The following is a 20879-nucleotide window of genomic DNA, read 5'->3' as shown; positions in this document are numbered from 1 at the left end:
CTTCTTCACTCTCTCCCTCCAGATCCCTCAGATCAGCTATGCATCCACCGCCCCGGAGCTGAGTGACGACCGGCGCTACGACTTCTTCTCTCGGGTGGTCCCTCCGGACAGCTTCCAGGCCCAGGCCATGGTGGACATCGTCAAGGCCATGGGCTGGAACTACGTCTCCACCGTGGCCTCAGAGGGCAGCTACGGGGAGAAGGGAGTGGACGCCTTCATGCAGCTCTCCAGAGAAGCAGGTAAGAGGCTGGTGCCGTGGGTCCAGACAGGGTCAGCTGACTGTTTCCATGGCAACAGTCAGTCGGTGGAGGAGCCAGATTTTGTGTTTCAGCAGCTGATGTTTCACCTGAAATGATTTAAGAAGAAACACTTCGGCACATCGAGGACGATGAATTCACAGGATGTCGTCGCTGTCATGCTCTAAAGTTTGTCTCAGTCCAGACGGACTCTGATGGACTCTGGTGTGTCCTGGTTCAGTTCTGTTTGGTTTGTTTGTGCTGGTGTGAAGTCTGGACTGAAGAGGAGGGTCTGAGCTGGTTCTGATCCAGCAGACGGTGCGAGAGTAGCCGAGGACACGCTGATCCGACGTGTTTCTTAATGTAACAGTAACACAAATCTGATGTAAAGTGTGGAGTCACAGGAACTTGAGAGGAGTTAATGAGTTTACAGAGATGCTGATTGCTCTCTGAATAATCTCAGTGACATTTAGAGCAACCTGATGACTCTTCACATCTCACCAGTTAGGATGCGTCCTGACATTTAGTGCTGGAGTTTGTAGAGGATAATTAAAGGACACGGCGCTGACAGGAAGCTGCCTGATGGTTCCACATCCACAAGACCTTGATCATTGATCTGTGCTGCTTTTTGAACAATAATGTGATTAAATGATTTGCACAGCTCTCCCTGGTGGTTCGCACACTCTGTGTTGTTGCAGCAGGTTCTGTTTTTAGAGGGTATTCAGGAGAAAGCTGGGTCCTGGACCACCGGCTGTGGTTCTGAGCAGAAACCAGAGGCCACATGTTGATGGAAATATGACAAGAAGCGTTTGCAGGTTGTTTTCAGGATCAAACCAGAATGAATTCACTTAGTTTCATCAGTTTGGTCACAAGAGAAGAAGAAACAGTGATTTCATTTAGTCTGAGTTCTTTAACTCTTTCTGTATTTATATTTTAATGCTCTTCTGTTGGAACGATGTCCAGACGTGCACCTGATGAACTGCAGCTGAATCTCCAGGCTGAGTTTGGAAGTTAAAGAGGTGCAGAAATCCTCATCTGTGCTGTTTCAGCCTTTCAATAAACTTTATGAATCACTCTGTGATTTAGAGTCTTAAAATTTGAAGTGATTTGTGAACATGACTCCTGATCCTTTAGTGCTTGTGGTTAAAGGCGAGGATTAGGAAGTTTTCCCGCAGCTGAGTGGCGTGAGCCTGAAATCAGTGGTGGAAGAAAAACTTAAAGTCCGTCTACTCACACATTAAATACAGAAGCTTTGACCCATGACCAAACCTTTCTGTGAGTATATCCCGTGTTAATAACCTGAATCTGTACAGTACGGACCAACACGAGTCGCAAATGTTCTTTACTAAAAGAAATAAGATCACGTCCAGTAACACAGGGAGGTTCTGGACGTATCGCTGAATCCAGGAGCAGTAAACTATTCAGCTCCCTGTGTGTGTGTGTGTGTGTGTGTGTGTGTGTGTGTGTGTGTGTGTGTGTGTGTGTGTGTGTGTGTGTGTGTGTGTGTGTGTGTGTGTGTGTGTGTGTGTGTGTGTGTGTGTGTGTGAGAGAGATGTGCTCAGGTTATCTGCAGATTTGTGAATAATCCACCAAGTATTGATTACAGGAGTTTTCTTCTATCAGTCCACACACACACACACACCACACAGACACACACACACACACACACACACACACACCGGTAATATAATTAGACAGTATTGGTTTCCAGCGGGGCGTTGCAGATAAGACACACACACACACACACACACACACACACACACACACAGTGATCAGGCAGGTGGCAGCAGGCTGATTAGCAGGAGGGAGTTTTTCTCTCTTATCTAAAGTTTTCTCACCACTCGTGTCTCAGCGGCTCAGTGGAGGCTGATGAACGGACCGGGTCGTCTGTGCAGCAGAACCGGCAGTAAAGTCTAAGTGTCACTTTAGTCCCACGGCGCCACATTACAGTGACGAACAGGAGCTCCGTGCTGGGGCGGCCTCAGATCTGCAGTGTGTCGCCTTAAACCTCCGTCAGTCGTCAGCTGGAGGACAGGAGTCATCACTCATGACAGAGGAGACGCGGTTCTGAGAGTTAAACAGGAGGACGCGCTGATCGATCACGACTGACAGCCGACCTCACACACTGATCATCTATTAATGTGTTTCACTGGAGCTGCAGACGTTTCCTCATCCCGTCTGCTCCGTTTGTCTTTGACAGATTGTTAATGCGTCTGAACACAAACACAGAAACATTATATCACCAGCATGAGATATAATACAAATGTGATGTGTTTCACCTCATTCTGTTTGATATCTCACTCAGTCTACTTCTCACTCCACTACATTCGTCTCACAGCGTTAGTTACTTGTTCCTTTCAGATTACAGTCTTTCTGAGATGTTTGTGATGAACTGCAGGATGAACAGTTTGTTTCTCCTTCTTCAGCTCAATAAACTCTTTTAAAATCCTCTCGGATCAGCTGGAAAATGCATCGTGATTAAACTAAAAAACTGTTTTTCCAACCCAACCGCGATAACGATAAATGTGAGCTGAGCACGTTTCTGCTAAACCACAGATCAGTTTTTACTTTACGATTGTTCAGGTTGAATTTTCTGTTTGTCTCTGATCGCAGCGCTGTGTTTCTGCTCTGGTGAGGTTCAGGCACAAACATCACTTGGTTAGTGTCAGAAAACATCATGGTTTGGATTAAAGTACCTGTTCTGGCTGCAGCAAACACGGCTTGTCTCCTTCGAAACACCAGTTTCTGTCGCCACAAATACAGATGTGGATCGCTCGACTTCCCGTGAACAATAACCTGTTTTGGTTGCAACAAACTCATCTGGAAAGATCCCGAGTCTCAAACAGAGCAGCCTCACACTGCGGTCGCCTCCTCGCCTGAATGGATCCAACACTGAACCAGAACCCAAAGCAAATGAAATGAATGATCTTCAGTTTGAATGTGAAGCTCTGTGGTTGGATGTGTCTTACTGAACTGCACTCTGGGAGTTGTAGTTGACTTCTCTCCTTCAGTTTAATGTCCACAGAGTTTTTGTGCTTTTTATAAAAGAATCAGACATTTTCTGGAGCAGTTGTTCTCTTGAGTTGACTGAACGAGGACAGTTTGTGTCCGACTGTGAGTCTTATTTACTGGAGACTTCTTACTCGAGTCATTTAAATGTGATCTCAGCTAATAATGCGACACATCGAACTGTCAGGATCATCATTCACGTACGCACAGCTGCTACTTATCGCGCTTTCTTACGAAATGTGAAGCCATAAATGTCTTCTTTGATTTATGAATATTTTACTGCGATATAAGACGCAGACCAACTGAAAACAATCTTTACACAGCGTGATCGTTCATTGATCGACCATAATGTTGTTATGAACAGACGGCAGATAAAACTCTCGTTTTATCGCAGAAGAAATAGAGAATATAAAAAAGAGAATTGCTTTTTTTCCCATGATGATCAGACGTGTCCAAATCCAATAAATAAAATGTATAAAAGTCTACAAGCGACCAGAGAAGATGTGCAGTAGATGTACTGTACGTACATTCAGCCGCCTCATCAAACATCCTTCTCTTCACTGAGTAAAGTGGAGGTTTGTTTCCTCGGCGTCAGTCGGATGTTTTATGTGAAGGATTTCTCACAGATCTGATCTGAGATTAAAAACAAGCTCATAAAACACAGAACACAGTCGATACTGTCGTCAGGACACGAGTATATCTGAACTGTTGTGTGGATGGAAGGAAGTGCTCCGTTTTCTCGCCTGCAGCTTGAATTAAAAGTAAATGAGTACATAAATAAAGCAGGGGCCTCTTATTTCACCTGAACATCACCTGAGTCAGGACAAAGAAAACCAGCTGTCGTTTAAATCTGAGTTTGGACTCATTTTAAACGTGTCCGGCCGCGACGTGAAGCGCAGCCGTTAGAAAACCCAACTTTCAGACGGGTCGGTTTGGGTTTGGTAACTTCTCATTATTCTGCAGCTTCTTGAGCACACACACCTCCACAGAGCCTGAGGAACCTGCTCTTATTATCTCTGAATCAGCAGGATTGTGGAGAAAACTGCTGTGAGATATTTGCTTTCCAGCGTTCAGAGGTGGAGAATGCTGACGGGGTAACTGGGCCCTTTAATACCATCTGAACTCTGGCAGCTCGCAGGAGGAGGGAGCTTTGTCTCCCAGCTATTTGTCGTGTGGAGCGTCTGACTGAAGAGTGCTGGTTAAAATCACATGAGGCTTGAAAACCTGCAGCGCCTGTTTGGTTTCAAATTAAACTGTCTTCGTGGTTAGCTGTCGTACATGAGCAGCGCTGACATTCATAAAATCATTCATGTCACAAAAGGCTGCGATTATCAGCAGATCTGAACGCTACAGGAGCAGCAGCTCAGCTTAAACGTGCAGAAAACGTGAGGTGGATAAAACCTTCAAACACGACTGTGTCTGAGAACATCTGCGTCAACTCAGGTTGAATATCTGTGTGAGAATGTAAAGAGCAGAGAGTCGGTGTTCAGGAGCTCATGAACCATGTTGATGAGACACTATATTTACTAAATATTTCTAAAGGAGCAATTTGTGAGATGCAACCAGAATTTTAGTTGTGAAGAAGAAGAAGAAGAAGAAGAAGAAGAAGAAGAAGAAGAAGAAGAAGAAGAAGAAGAAGAAGAAGAAGAAGAAGAAGAAATGTTGTTGGTGTTAAAACAACCACAGCTACACTCCTGACACCACTCTGTGCCTCAGTAAAAGTATCAGAAGGAGCAGAAGAAACACATCGTCTGTTAAAACTGGACCAACTTAGTTGGAAATGTCCTTTTCTGATAATAACTCTTCCTTCATGCTGTTTCCAGTCTGTAACATATCCTCCAGGACCTGCTGAGATATTTCTCAGGACGAGGTCTTTACATTCATCACAGCAGCTGTAAGGTGTCGTCAGCTTGTTTACCTCCGTCCTCGGCACACATTCATCCACATGATCACCAGCCGTGTGCTGCTCGGGCTCCTCCGGTCCTGTTTCTGAGCTCTGCAGCTGTTTGCCTCCTCGTCCTCCTCCATCTTGGTTGTAAACAGCCTTCCTTCGCCCCTCTGTGTTGATTCATAAATTCATTAGGGCTGGAGAGATATTAGAAGCAACACACCAGTTAATGTGCCGCATAATTTGCCTATTTGATTACCTGGGAATCCCGGATGGCATGTGTCAGCCGCTTATTAGCCTCTTTTGCTGCCATAAACTCAGAGCGGCGACACGTACTTATCACCACAGCGGGAGCGGCGAGGTGGAGGCTGAGGAGGCTGAGGTGGGCGGGTGGTGGTGGCGGTGGTGGATGGAGGGGAGGACACTAAAAATGAAAAGAGAGGCGGTGTCACTTTACTTCATCAGACCACGGTGTGTTACTCTGCGAGTGATCGGCAGTCTGGAGAGATTCGGGGGGAGATCAGTCAGCCGGAGGAAACATATGGCACTCGTGTTCAGTAATATAGTTCATCGCTGTACTAATGTTTTCTCAGCTTATCTCAGTTCAGCGAGGCGGTCGTTCATCACAACAACTCGTCTGCTCTCCTCTAAATATCCCTTTTTGTAAAACAAATCCATCCCTCCTTCTTTTTGTTCTTCACACACACAAACAGCCATCAGTCTCCATCAGGCCGACGCCGACTCACTCGTGCTTCTGTCTCCTTTCAACACATTTGACGTTGAGTAATTTCAAAACAAGCATTTTAAACAGGAGCTAATAACTGCAGCAGAGTCCAACAACAGTAATGTATTTTTATTTTCAAGTCTACATGTGAAGTGTCTTCATTTCTTTCTGAGTTGAAAAGGTCACGATCCTGAAAAATGAGTTTGTGATCGGTCAATAAAACCTGTCTGTGTTTCTCTGATACCTGTTGAGGAATCACACGACGGAGATCTTGTTTCATTTTAGATTCTCTACAAAGCGATAAAAATACCACATGTACTATTACTAAGAAAACTGCTACTGGCCATGCAGTACTTGTAGTACAAAATACCTTCATATGTTGACATTAAAAGCATTTCATTTACCAAACTACAAGTTGAGTGACAGCATTACAGCCAGCAAGCCTCCAAAAGGCAGACTGCAGGTCCAGTCACACCACTGGATGATTTTACGGACACCTGGAGACACTTCAGTGTTTTTTGTTGCGACCACATCTGATTATTTTTCATCAGAAGTCAGACCGTCTCCCTCCGTGATCACGCCGACCAGCACAGGTATTTGAATCCAAACCAGGACGTTGTCTCACCCTGAGCAGAGCACAGACACAGTGTTTCTAAGTGCAGCATCGTAGACAGCTGGACGTGTTTCAGTTTGTTGGAGACGTTTCACCTTCTTATCCAAGAGGCTTCTTCACTCCTGCTTAACTGGAGGAGCTGCAGGCTTTAAACTTTTAAACACACAGTGCTGTGACAAGAGTTCAGTCTTAGGTCATCTTTGGTTTTGCAGAAACGTACTTAAATAACATTAATTCTGGAGATTTGAACGAATGAATAGATGTTTATTGTCATTGTTTCAAAAATGAAATATTTGGTTGCTTCATCATCATCAACATCATCATCATCATCATCATCATCATCAGCTCACATGAAACACAGTATTTAACTCCTTCCTTGTGGAAAGACGTGCAACATGCATCTTACTTATTTAACGACGAGAATCCCAGAAAAGCCGCCGGGCCGGTCTCAGTCATTAAGATGAAGGTGTCGTCTGTGGAGGTAATGACTCACGCTCTGACTCACCGGCTCAGTAGCTGTGATTCGTGACTCCTCTGATTTCAGCTCTCTGTGAACAGACCGAGAAGCTGAGCAGCCGAACGAACGCCAGAGCTCATTACTGCACCATCAAAAGATTCAGTCCAGTCATGAAGCCCACAAACTGTGTGTGTCTGCTGCGTGTTTGTCTGCTGCATGTGTGTCTGCTGCGTGTTTGTCTGCTGCGTGTGTGTCTGCTGCATGTGTGTCTGCTGCATGTGTGTCTGCCGCATGTGTCTGCTGCGTGTGTGTCTGCTGCGTGTGTCTGCTGCGTGTGTGTCTGCTGCGTGTTTGTCTGCTGCGTGCGTGTCTGCTGCGTGTGTGTCTGCTGCGTGTGTCTGCTGCGTGTGTGTCTGCTGCATGCGTGTCTGCTGCGTGTGTGTCTGCTGCGTGCGTGTCTGCTGCGTGTGAGTCTGCTGCGTGTGTCTGCTGCGTGTGTGTCTGCTGCGTGTGTCTGCTGCGTGTGTGTCTGCTGCGTGTTTGTCTGCTGCGTGTGTGTCTGCTGCGTGTGTGTCTGCTGCGTGTTTGTCTGCTGCATGCGTGTCTGCTGCGTGTGTGTCTGCTGCGTGCGTGTCTGCTGCGTGTGAGTCTGCTGCGTGTCTGCTGCGTGTGTGTCTGCTGCGTGTGTCTGCTGCGTGTGTGTCTGCTGCGTGTTTGTCTGCTGCATGCGTGTCTGCTGCGTGTGTGTCTGCTGCATGTGTGTCTGCTGCGTGTGTCTGCTGCATGTGTCTGCTGTGTGTGTGTCCTACAGTGAGTCTGAGGAACAGACAGACAGGCTTTATATGACAGTGATATGTTTTATTCACATATTTGTTTCATTTATCGTCAGGGACGACGCACATTGATCAACATCTCTATGAAATATAAGCCAAAATAATTTTCGGCTGCTCTCCTCTGATGGACGTTACATTAGCCTTCAAAGAAAACAATATTTGTATTTATATCGTCGAGCTGCTGTAACAACTGAATATCCTGTCCTATCCTATCCTGTCCTATCCCATCCTATCCTATCCTATTCTGTCCTATCCTATCCTGTCCTATCCTATCCTGTCCCGTCCTATCCCATCCTATCCTATTCTGTCCTATCCTATCCTGTCCCGTCCTATCCCATCCTATCCTATTCTGTCCTATCCTATCCTGTCCTATCCTATCCTGTCCTATCCCATCCTATCCTATCCTATTCTGTCCTATCCTATCCTGTCCTATCCTATCCTGTCCCATCCTATCCCATCCTATCCTATTCTGTCCTATCCTATCCTGTCCTATCCTATCCTGTCCTATCCTATCCCGTCCTATCCCATCCTATCCTGTCCTATCCTATCCTGTCCTATCCTATCCTACCCGTCCAATCCGATCCAGCATCTGAACAGAACAGAGCAGGGTATGGAGGTTGTTGTATGACTCTGTACTGATGCAGGTCTGGTTTTAAGATTATATCCAAAGGACCTTTAAGAGTCACTTTAACTTGTATTAAATGGTGAGATGTATCAGAGCTGTCTCAAGGTGAAGGCTGTCTGGCTGAAAGATGTTTTCCTCCTTCATGAAGGCCAACAAGTCGTCTGGTTTAACTGCTGATATAGAAAAATATTGTCGTGCAAAGAAAGGGCTGTAAAATACAGCTGCCGCCGCCGCTGCAGTCTGCTGCTGCTTTGTTAAACTTTATTCATCACAGTGAACAAACCGAAGACAAACACTTGATACTTTTGAACAGTTCCTGAATCGTCAAAGACTTCAGATCTGTGCACTGTGATAATTCATTCTTATTAGCAGAATACGATTCCAGACCTGACTGTGACAGTTAACTTCACAGACTGTTAACTGTGTTGCTGTTTCTACTGTAAAGCAGCTGCTGATCCTGCTGATCAGGCTGATATGTGCTGACACCACAGAGCCATGAGATCAACATGAAGAAATCACTGCTGGAAAACAAAGTCATCAGTTTTATGATGCGATATGTTTAAATCAGGATTTGCCTGGTTACGTTGCCATAGTTACAGTGATAATCATGTGACAACGTTTACTGTTGGCAGGAAGTGAACAGCGGCGTCTGGTGTAATAGTCAAACCAGTCACCAGAATAAATGTTAGTGTTGTCTGTTTCTGCAGAACACGGACATGTTGAGACGTTACGTTTCTTTACGTTCAGTTTTCAGCTCGATGTTGTCGCAGCTCATGTTCGAGCTTTAGGATCCAAAACCACCTGGTTAGAGTACAGAAACATTATGTTTTGGCTAAAATCAGAGACGTCCCAAGGTCTCGTTAAAAATATCCAATGCTTTCACACTTACAGATGTGAAGATGCAGACTCACACTGTCGCCTGCAACACCACCTCCATCACCTCCACCTTCTGACATGGAGGCCAATAAACATGTCATGCGAGGGCGATATAACACGTGGTACTGTCAGCATGAAGCCTTTGACACATTTGTATGTGTCTGTTGTTTGCAGAAACGACCACTTAAACCAGACAGCTGAGTTTTTCTTCTTATTTATCTGAGTTTGTGGTTCTGGTCGTGTCACTGAGGCGTTTTCCACCGAGCAGGACAAACATGTGCTCGTATTTGTTGATGTGGAACATAATCTGAATCCAGAAAGAGTTTGCGGGGTGTGAAGTGCGGCCCTCGGCCCCACAGGGAGCAGTTTGACAGATTAAATGAAGCGCTCAGCTGATGTATCAGGATGCAGCAGCACTCAGAGCGTCTCCACGCTCTCCTGCAGTCTCACACTTTAACTTAATTTTCAGGAAGAGTCATCATTTTCCACTTGAATGATGGTGCTCAGCTGTCCGTTTCACAGCAGCCGAGACTGTGAAATATTTCCCTGAAAACAACAAAATCATTTATTAATCACACGAGCTCGCAAAGTCTCCAGAGTAGAGATGCATTTTGGGTAAAGCAGGCAGTGTACAGGCAGAGCGGTGCGCTGTGTGCGCGTCAGGCTGATGGATGCACTCATGTGATGTTATGACTCCTGAATATGAGCTGATAAATGAGGTGATGCTGAGATTTTACATATACGCCATCTCACAAGTTTTACTGCACGTGAGTGGAGAAAATCTGCTCTGTTCATTTTTAAATACTAAAAATATTTTACTGTGTTCACAGAGGTCATGAGATCATCTCACCCAGTTCACCCACAGACGTCTCTTGATTGGTCCACTGCAGTTTGAATGATCACTGCAGCTTCTGATTGAGTGTTACAGGACATCATGGTGGAAAATAACAAGTGTCGTTGATGTATTCGCTCTCTTCATCCCAGTTTGTTCCAGACTTTTGACTCCTGCTTTAAGCTCCTTATCTTATCTGAAGGAAGTGGTCCAGGCTGATTTAAAGGATGTTTCTGCTCTTATCTTTTCCTCTTTGGCCTCCAGACACAGTGAGCGCAGAGCTTCGCTCACAGCACACACACAAAGAGCGTACATGATGATTAATGATGAAGCTGCAGCGTGTTCACTGATCCTATTGATTAATACACCGCGTTGATTTCAGTCCTGTCGGTAAACTCGTTCAAAACGACATCTGTTTATGTTTTAGTGACAGCGCCCTCTAGTGCTCAGACGTGACTAATATCTGCGGTGAGCAAAGGAGGACGTCGGATGAGTCCGAACAGAACATCAGCCCGGCGGCAGGTTAATGCAGGTTTCTGTAAAACACATATACGTGTCAGTCGTATCACGTTCACACTGCGTGTGAGCTGACTTTCATGTCCAGAGGAGACTGCCGGGCCAGAGACCACAGTTTATCAGAACCAGATATCTTCTTGTGTCCAGTTACTGGTGACAGAACCAGACTGTTTGAAGAGACGATGGGACGTTTCTAGTCATGTTTGTGGCAACAGAACACTAACCAAGTGGTGTTAGTGCCTAAACCTAACGAGATCACAGGAACATTATAAACTGAACCTAAAGAAGTTTTAACTTGAACTCTGGTTCGGCAGAACTGCCAACATTTATTCTGGCGGGTTGGACGTGCCACAGTGATAAACCTTTTTTATCTTTTTATTCTTCTAATGGACATGTAATCAAATAAAACATTAAAAAGATTATTTTCATTCGCACATTTTCAAATTCTGTGAGCAGAATTATATTTAATCGGCTGAGACGAATTTTAAGTGAGAAAAATCACGTACACAAACAAAAACTGTAGACAGGAAGTGAAAACAGTAGTTAGAGATGAAGATAACTCACAGCAGGAGGAGAAAAGACTTGAGTTTCTCATCAGTAAATCGCCTCAGTGACTTTATTTAACATCCAGATCATTAAGTTTGTTGTTCTTTACTTTACATGCAGCTGTTTAATCACATCCAGCCTCGGCTTCATGTTTCAACTGTTTCTACACGCTCAGAGTGAGTGAATGAATTATTATCCTCCAGCAGAATACTTTTCATTTCAAACATCATTTTGTTCAATTAAACAGTTTTGTTTTCCTCAAACACACACGACTCCTTTATAACCCACATGTGAAGTAAACATCGACCTGTGAATGATTTTCAGCTCCATTTTTCAATCATGACATGATCTTTACATTGATTTCATGGTTTGTGTGCATACAGCGCAGTGTGAGTGTACACAGGTGAGCTGGGACTGATGAGAGCTGCAGGTGTGTCATGATATAAATCATCAGATTACTGAGCAGTGATTGTTTGTACAACTGACCTGAAGAGTTCATCACTTCACTGTAACCCCCGATAGAAACCTTCATCTTGTTTTCTATGTTTTTTCATAGAAAGACTCATTTGAAGTTGTTGAGTTGAGTTTGGATTTCTAAACATTTGAATATTAAGTCGACACTAAAGACTGAATAATACATCTGCACCTTCAACCCAAAACCTGACATTAAACTTGCCTTTAAAAACAGCCTCAGTCCAACTACAGTGATTAAACAGCTGATGTCATGTGATCACAGACGACCACATGACTGGTTCTGTCTCTTCATGGGTCTGATGGACATGAGTCATCAGAACCAAAGATCGTCAGCTGATTTATCTTCTTTGATAAAAACATGTCCTGTGGACGTGTGAGCTGAAGGAGAGAGGTCTACTACGACTCCCATGGTGCATTTCAGCAAGAAACATCCAACCAGAGAGCCTGAAGCTGCATCCTGAGCCGTCAGCTGATCTAACAGCTTAAATCAATTCACTTTTAAGTTTCGCTGTAATTTTGGATGCATTCAGTAACCATGGCGACGTGCTTAATTCTGCCACGAGGTCGTGTTTTCACCCGTCTGTCGGTCAGGCAGCAGGACTGCACATTGACTTCTGGTGTGTTTCTGGATAAAAAGATGGATCCAGGGTCGTTTCCTCACTTCCTCTCACGCTGTGAAACAGCAGAGCAGCTCAGTCGGAGTTTAACTTCTTCCACTGTTGGTCTGACGTCATAGTTTGCTCTCCATAATATATTCCAGTCTGCTGTTAGTGAGCTTGTCCGTCCCCTTTAATGAGCTCATGACCTGGTTAATAAGCAGCTTCATGTGACAGCTCAGTGTGAATGTTGGGTGAAGTGACGGAAACAGAAACATCCCGAGCGCGTTGGACTGGATTTGTTTCACGGTCTCTGGTTTCTACAGTGTTTGAACACCTGACTTGTGCCGATATTCGATATTATTGTTATTCTTGTTGCGATAGTGAGAAGTGAAGGAGTGAACAGCCTGTCAGGCTTCATTTATTCATAATATTCATACTACTAATCAATGTTAATTATAATAAAATACAATAGTTAGATATTGTAAGAAAGACTGACCCCTCCAGCCCAACAATCATGTCACAACATGTGGGTGGGACAGTTTCCCGAGCGTTATGTCGACACCTTCTCCGATTACCTGTAGAACTTTTCCAGAATCATCACCTCGCCTTGTGAGTGTGAGCGTCCGTGTTCAACCAGCAGAAGAGGTTCAGAGCTAACGTGGCTCCGTGTCGGCCTGATGAGGAGGACTCAGCCTGTTTGCCATCCTGTAGGACGTCTGATGACTTCGCTGTGTTTGTTCACAAAATGGTAATTTCCCTCTCCTCTCTCTCGCTCTGCGTTCTCGTGCCCTGGAGAAAACAGAAATGCTGCCTGCTGTCTCCTCCGACTATCAGCACCTCATCAAATGTTCATTTCTCTGGTCAATAATTGACTCCGGCCCGTTTATTAGCCTTCTGTTAGCAGAAGATTAGAGGAGGGATCTGCTGCTGAGCATCTCCTCTTTCATTAGCAAGAGACGAGGAACAGCACTGGATTCATTAAAAACCCAGAGGTGTGTGTGTGTGTGTGTGTGTGTGTGTGTGTGTGTGTGTGTGTGTGTGTGTGTGGATGTGGTATTACTGTTTTCATTAACACTTGATAAAGCATCAAATGATGCAGAAATATCATCATGTTGGACGTCGAGGCGATTTGGACGGGTTTTGTGATGGACTGTGGAGAGACGGTTTATACATTTTGTTATTCGGCTGTTAATCTTTCTGGTCAGAGTTAATTGGCTGAATTCCTCCTGTAAGCAGAGCGTGATGAATACAGATCACATCATGCTGGACAGGTGTGACTACCTGTGATGTTCCTCTGTGCACATACATGCAGACACAGCAGTGTGACTGTCTACAGGTCTGTTGTGGCTCAGAACAGACAGAACCAGGTATGTTGATCCAGAACATGATGTTTTCTAACCCTGACCACGTGCTTTTGTGCCTAAACCCAACCAGAGCATAACCACAGTGTAAAGACATACTCTGAAGGTGCAGCCTCACCTGTGGTTGGCAGGAATGTACATTGCCAACATGTATTCAGGTGAGCGAGTTGTGTAGGCAGCTTTCATTGGATTTTCACAATCCAGACATTTTACACATGGAAACACAAATTCATATTCATCAAACGAATCTGTTGTGTTGTTCAGTCCTGTCAGAACGGTACCGGTCTGAGGGTCAGTCTGAATGTGGGTTGTGTAGCAGCTGTTTTAAGGTCAAACCTGAGGTGGAAGTTGGATCAGTGCTTGAAGTGGGACAGTACTCATCGGTACACAGAACTGGCACTTCTACATTTTACTCTTTGGCCCACCAAGACTTTTTCTGGTGCACCAGAACTTCTCACAAGCCGGCGGTCGTGTTTTTCTGCCCATCAGCTTCTCTGTGAGACGCCTGCCTGCTGCTCTCCGTCGGTGCTGAACTTCTTTGTGTGTCGACGAAGAGACAGCATCCACGGACACACACAGCAGAACGGAGTCGGACCGGTCCGACCCGGGCTGTGTGAGCTGCTCAGTTGGATAGATGGACAGAGCTGCTACCAGCTCATCCAGCACATTTTAGATACAATGTGAACAAATACAGGCTAAAAGTTGCAGCTAACAGCTAAATCATACTTCCTGTAACACTATTTATATATATTAGGGCCGGGACTCGATTAAAAAAAGCTTTGTAATTAATTAATCGAAATTAATCGCATTTTTAATCGCATATAAATATTTGACCTGAGAACAGTGAGAAGCACTTTTTTCATATGGGTTTTAGTATACCATTGAATAATGACTGAATACAGAAGCTTAAGCAACAAAACATTGTTTATTTTTTTTTCAAGGTGGTACTTAACCAAGACCAACCGACTAGGGATGCAAATTATCGATTAATTCATTAATCGTTAGTTGATGGACCTTATGGATCGATTAACGATTACCTGATAAGATGCAATTTTCCTGAGAACCTAAATTTAAGGGGAACATTTCAGCTGAACACTCCTTATACAGGACTCTGCACTAGTGTGTTAGTTTATTTTTAGAGCACAGCACAATGAAACATGTTTCAGTAACACGTTATTTGGTAAATGGTCTTTCCTGCCACGACACTATGATGATTACTGTATTTAACTACTTAAATCACAGGAGCATAAACTGATTTGTTGAACTCAGCCTGATGTAAACATTAATAAAACACAGGCAGCTCTATGTTTTCCCTGTGTGATGTTCAGGGACAGGTCAGGACAGTCTGAAGACAGAGAGCTCTGAGGTTGAAGTCTGCACCGTGAGACAGTGACAGGTCTGTAGGCTACCTACGTCCTGACCACATGTCAGCTGTTCAGCTGCAGCAGAGGAAACTCCGCTGTTCTCAGCTCCACTGCGACGAGCGCTTTTTAAACAGTAGCGACCGGCTGAACTACGGGAGGATCCTGTAAACCGGCGCTGATCCGGTGTGTTTATCAAAGCTTGGTCGCAGTGCGGAGGCACCGGGTCGGTTTGAGCTGCGTTCAGGCGACATTAAAACTTTATAGATCCATGTGATCAGTGTCGGCGGCTTTTTAACTCGTTAAATAATTGTGCTCCAGTATAATCGGTACGCCTGAAACTCATCCAGTGAGAAACGTTCCGCGGTGCAAAAATAAGTGCGATTAAAATGCATTAATTTTTGTGTAATTAATTAATCTTAATTAACGGGTTAAAGTCCCGGCCCTAATATATATATATATATATATATATGTGTGTGTGTGTGTGTGTGTGTGTGTGTGTGTGTGTGTACATACAGTATGTGTGTGTATATGTATATATACTACAACAAATGATGCCATGGCTGGTTAAAACAGCAGTGAGTCCATTTGAACCCTGTAAATAAAGTTCTCCAGGAGTTCACAGGGTTGAAACCAAAGCTCTTTAATAATTGAACACTCTTGTGTAATCTCAGAAAGAGATTTCCTCTTTTATCTCCTCGTGTTGCTCCACAACAGTCACCTCCAGGCTGCTCAGCACACGGCTGCATTATTGAGGTTTATATACCAGTGTGGTGTATACGCAGTGTTTCTGTGGTCTGCAGTGTTTCTCCTGCCGTCTGTCAGGATGTATTGCAGTCACTGTGAAATGACACTGAGGTGGTTTGTGTAAACCATCCAGTCTGAAGCGTATGTACGACATCACCCGTAATTTCCCTCAGCTGTGTCTGCCACAGGCAACATCCGACTACAATATGAAGCCTTCAGCTATACAACTGCAGCCAGGGGCCAATTTTAGCAGGAATGAAAGAGGACGTGATTCAAACTGGAGGTTTGATATTGAAGTGATCTCACTTTCAAACAGTTGACGTAAAGTACATTTCAGTGACGATCCCGACATTGAGTCTCTACCTTCCATCCACAGGGAAGAACCTGATACCATTCAAAGACCTTTGTTTTCTGTGCTGGAGGCACAAATGATGTAATCGATCAGCTGACCCCGTCATGATCAGTAATAACTTGTGCTGCTAAGTCCCGCCCATTTTTGCTCTGAGCTCCAATAACAGCTCGGTACCTGAATGCACCTTGATCCACTCTCCTGTTTCTGGTTCAACTCATATGTGCTCAGCTCATCGAGGCCTTTTGAGAAGAAAAAGAAGTTAAGAAAATGTTTAAAAGATGTTTCTGGGGCACCTTTACCTCGATACGCTGAGCCTGAGGATGCAGAAGACGAATGTTATCCGATGTGAAGTGGATCAGTCTGATGAGGAGTGGCAGACGTCACCATCAGCTGAACACCATCACCAAAGACACCTTTGTTCAGAGGTTACGTTACGATGTGAAGTCTCTTCACGGACACAACACACTGTGTCACATCTTAGGTTAGCTAAACTGTTAGCAACACTCTAGCTAACTAGCTAGCTAGTGATCTGAACGTCATAACACTGTCAGCCAGGTTTGCTTCCTCCTTATTTCTGTGTGATGTGAAGAAGATTTGAAAAGGACAGACGGGTTGGATGCTGATGTGTTTGTAAGGACTCACAAAAGGACAAAGATCACAGACTACCGGATTCATTCAGTAGGTCACATTCACGTGTGTCAGAGCGTTAGTGACCAGGGAGAGTTGTGATGAACTCCTGTAAGTACGAGTGTCTGCAGAGTAAAGCTGTGAAGCCTGTTTCTCCAGCTGACAGGAGGCTGTTAGCAGACTGACGGTTGTGGAGCAGCTTCTTCATCAGAGCTGCTTCAGTCTGGATGAAGAACAGAAGCTTCATTCACTCTGTGTTTCGTTTAATAACCAGCTCGTGACCTTTGTGTCACAACGATAACAGACGACGCATAAAAATCAATGAATGCAACAGAACAGACCTGTTCTATTGATCAGTGTAAGGATTAATAACAAATCATGTCTCTTCTGAGACTTCATTCACACTTTGAATTAAGCATTGGCCTTTTTAACACATTCTCCGTGTTAGTCTCATTAACGTTCTGCCTCAGTCAGTAAACAATGAATTAACATACAAATCACGGTTTCACTCTCAGGCGGATGAAAAATGTTCCACTAAATGTTTAATTTAATCTGATGAAGTAGCACAAGGTCATCTCATAAATTCACTTCAGAGGTTTTAAGATTCGTCTCCGAGTTTCTGTTGAAGAGCGTCGAGAGGTTCAGTGTCACAGTTCAACAAGTGTCATCAGCAGATCTACAATCACATGGTGTTAGAGAGGAGGCCACAGACGTCTCTCCAGCCTCAGCTGATTATAATTGTCAGAGTAATGAACGAAAGGCTGATAAAATATTAAAAATGGAATGAAGAGCTGTGGAACAAAGACCACATCTCATCTGAATCTCATAATCCTCCGAGGTTTCATCTATTGTGGATGAACTTTCCAGCTGAGCCGCAGCAGGAGGCTCTCAGCAGCTCTCAGGTGAGAACGTGAGCCCCTCTGAAAGTGATAACGATGATCTGAGCTTCTTCCTTCGCCTTAAAGATTCACTGCTGCCGTCTGAGGCTCATCCCTTCAAAGTCTGCTCCATCAGTCTCAGCTGGTGGTGGATGTTTCCGTTCAGCTCCCTTCAGGCTGTTTGAGGCGCTCTGGAGGAAAAGTGCTGCAAATCTGCATCAGTTCTGTTCCTGCTCACGTCACCGAAGCACCGAGCGCCGGGTGAAGAAACGAGTGAACGGGGAACGGTTCTGTAGATCTGTTGGTGTTGGATTTGATCTTCTTGCTCACAGATGGGATTTGGATTTCACTTTTACATTTTGTGCAGCTTCAGGTTCACAGTGACGACTCGAAGCAGAACAAGGAACATGAGTCGGTTTAGTCGCTGTCCACACGTCTGTGAAATATGCACTTCTGTTAAGTCATGTCAACAAGTGAGTTTGAGTAATGAATCTCTGTGTCTGTACTTTCTGAACAGACGGTTTCAGATGTTTCTTGCTGGACAGCACGAAGGTTATATTCTTCCTACCAGAGACCCTCAGCCTCCTTGTTGATCTCCTCAGCGAGCTGCAGCTTTAAACAGGTTGTTATGATGAAGTGAGGAGGTATCACACAGGGACTCCTCATTTCAACCAAATGACTCAGCCGCTCCTCGTCCATCACGACGATTTCAACGCGAGCAACAAGAACGAAATTAAAAAACACTGCATCAGGCTCAAAACTGCTCAGGCTCAAAACTGCTCAGGCTCAAAACTGCACAGAGTCGGGCTGCAGAGTCGGGCTGCACAGAGTCGGGCTGCGCAGCCCGACTCTGCGCAGCCCGAGTCGGGCTGCACAGCGCCGCGTCACTCACTGCCAGTGAAGATGCTCAAACAGGAAACAACTCAGGCTGATGATGTCGCTGACGCTCACTCACGTCACATGCAGTCAGGAAACAAAGACGTTAGATCGAACCAGAATCAAAAGAACCAAAACAAAGTGAATTTATGCTGCAGATTGTAAAATTATTGTCTCAACACATCACAGAATTTTAAGCTCTGTGATTGGATGCTTCCTGGTGAAATGCATTATGGGACTGGTAGTTTATCTCTTCTCTTGTAATCTTTGAACCAGATCTTTTCTTGATTGTATAATTCCACCAGCAGAGTTTCACTTCCATCACAAACTGTGACTGGAATGAGAAACAGATTGTGCTGGTGATCCACTGAAGGAGCCGTCTGGTGACGGAGCCGCCGGCTGGCAGGGAAACTTCTGTGTTTTGGATCAGATCCTTTGGCTCAGGAGTATTTTACTGAGTTTGATGGAGGGTGAAACGTCTGCACAGAGGCTGCTGCTGGTTGAGACACGTGCTTCTTTTTATAGTGTTTCCATTCACGCTCACATTCGTGTCTTTGGATGCAGACGTTAGTAAAACAAACACTGCCGTCTCCACATGATCTTCATTTGTGAAGCTAATTTCCCTCCTCAGTCTGCAGGTTAGCTAACAGCCTGGAGCAGTGTGCATGTCAGCAGCGTGAGTGCGTGTGGAGGCAGCTCAAGTTAAATGGACTGCTGTGTAATCGTGCTCCACTGTGCTGCGTGAGCTGAAGCAGCTCGTGCTGCCGTCAACTCCCTGTGGCGTCCACGTCCTGCATTAAGTGTTCGGTTTCAGTCCCCTGCTGCGTGGGATGACTGTGTGGAAGCTAGCGTGATGAGCTAAAGGCTAAATGGTGATTGAACTGGTTCAGAGGTTGGAGCTGATGGCTTTAGTGTCAAGGGATGTTCGAGGATCGTGCACGATAAGATTCAAAGCTTTATGGTCGTGAGCTGGTGGCTATAAAACTGGTGAAAAACTGATGGACACTGGGTCAGTGTTGTTGTGCGTGCATTTAAATAGCTACAGGGCGTTAGCTGCCGGCTACACATGAGCCCAACAGCCTACAGGAGCAGTCTGCTGGAAACAGATGGAGAGCTTGATCTAACAAAGCTAGAAACCCGTCCAGGAAGGCTAATGTCTCCGAACATCTCCGAACATCTCCGAACATCTCCCTCCACTGTGACTGATGTCATGTTGTTGGTGGAGGACAACAGAGAAGCTGTGAAAGACTCTTGAACTGGACGCTGTGATATTTTTAACACTGACTACAGTTTGTCATTGATGCGGTTTTATTAACGATCACAACCGTTCAGGTAATTATGACGATCAACAGGGAATAAAAACACAATGACTCAGCGTTGTTGTCTCCGGACTAACGAGCATTAGTCATCAGCAGCCGGCACGACCGCACGAGCTTCATGTTTATGAACATGAGACAGATAATTGTCATATCTGGGTTACCTCTGTCTCTCTGTCTCTCTCTCTCTCTGTGTGTCTCTGTCTCTGTCTCTCTCTCTCTCTCCCTCTGTGTCTCTGTCTCTCTCCCTCTGTCTCTCTGTCTCTCTGTGTGTCTCTCTCTCTCTGTCTCTCTCTCTCTCTCTCTGTGTGTCTCTGTCTGTCTGTCTCTCTCTCTCTCTCTCTCTGTGTGTGCCTCTGTCTCTCTCTCTGTCTCTGTCTGTCTGTCTGTCTCTCTGTGTCTCTGTCTCTCTGTCTCTCTGTGTGTCTCTCTCTGTCTCTGTCTGTCTGTCTGTCTCTCTCTCTCTCTCTCTCTCTCTCTGTGTGTCTCTGTCTCTCTCTCTCTCTGTCTCTCTCTCTCTGTCTCTCTCTGTGTGTCTCTGTCTCTGTCTCTCTCTCTCTGTCTCTCTGTCTCTCTCTCTCTGTCTCTCTCTGTCTCTCTCTGTCTCTCTGTCTCTCTCTCTCTCTGTCTCTGTCTCTCTGTCTCTCTCTCTCGGTCAGAGCCTGTAAAAGACGAGTGGTTTGAGAAGTGATGAGTCTGTCAGGCAGCTCCTTTAAAGATGGATCTATGAGGCTCTAATGTGTCTGAACCAGAGCGTCCCGGTTCTGTGGGCTTGTGTGTGTCGGTCAGCTGCATGGACGACAACATGCCTGAGTCACGACTTCCTGTGTGTGTCCACACACGAACAGGTGTGTAAACGCTCCTGTCGGACTCCCGGCTGCTGTTTGTGTGTTCGGAGGCTCGTTCCTCTCACCGACAGTTATTGTAGCAAATTCAGTGTCAATTGATGAGCTCCCCGGGGGAATGGCTCTGCAGGGAGACGGCCGGGCTCGTGGCCCCAGAGCTGTTTATTTCTACCCACTCATCACCAGAAGCACCGAGAGAAAGTAATAAAGGAGAGGAAGAGGAGGAGGAAGAATGGAGGAGAGGAAGCACTACACATTATGTGGAGGAGGAGGAGGAGGAGGAGGAGG

The 20879-nt window shown here is 45.2% G+C and overlaps 1 protein-coding gene across 3 annotated transcripts in view; it reads left to right on the top strand.

The window, feature by feature from the left end:
* The window catches only part of grm7 (glutamate metabotropic receptor 7), a 232835-nt gene that overhangs the window by 85355 nt on the left and 126601 nt on the right, over positions 1 to 20879 (top strand). For all 3 annotated transcript variants that reach the window (XM_084349688.1, XM_084349689.1, XM_084349690.1), the window contains exon 2: positions 23 to 239. In XM_084349688.1, the coding sequence (XP_084205814.1) occupies positions 23 to 239 (217 nt within the window). The remainder of the gene's footprint in view (positions 1 to 22; positions 240 to 20879) is intronic.

The sequence above is a fragment of the Pagrus pagrus genome, assembly GCF_965226575.1.
Source record: "Pagrus pagrus genome assembly, chromosome: 3".
Lineage (NCBI taxonomy): Eukaryota > Metazoa > Chordata > Actinopteri > Spariformes > Sparidae > Pagrus > Pagrus pagrus.
The sequence above is the reverse complement of the archived record's forward strand: the minus strand, read 5'-3'. Positions and strand labels throughout refer to the sequence as shown.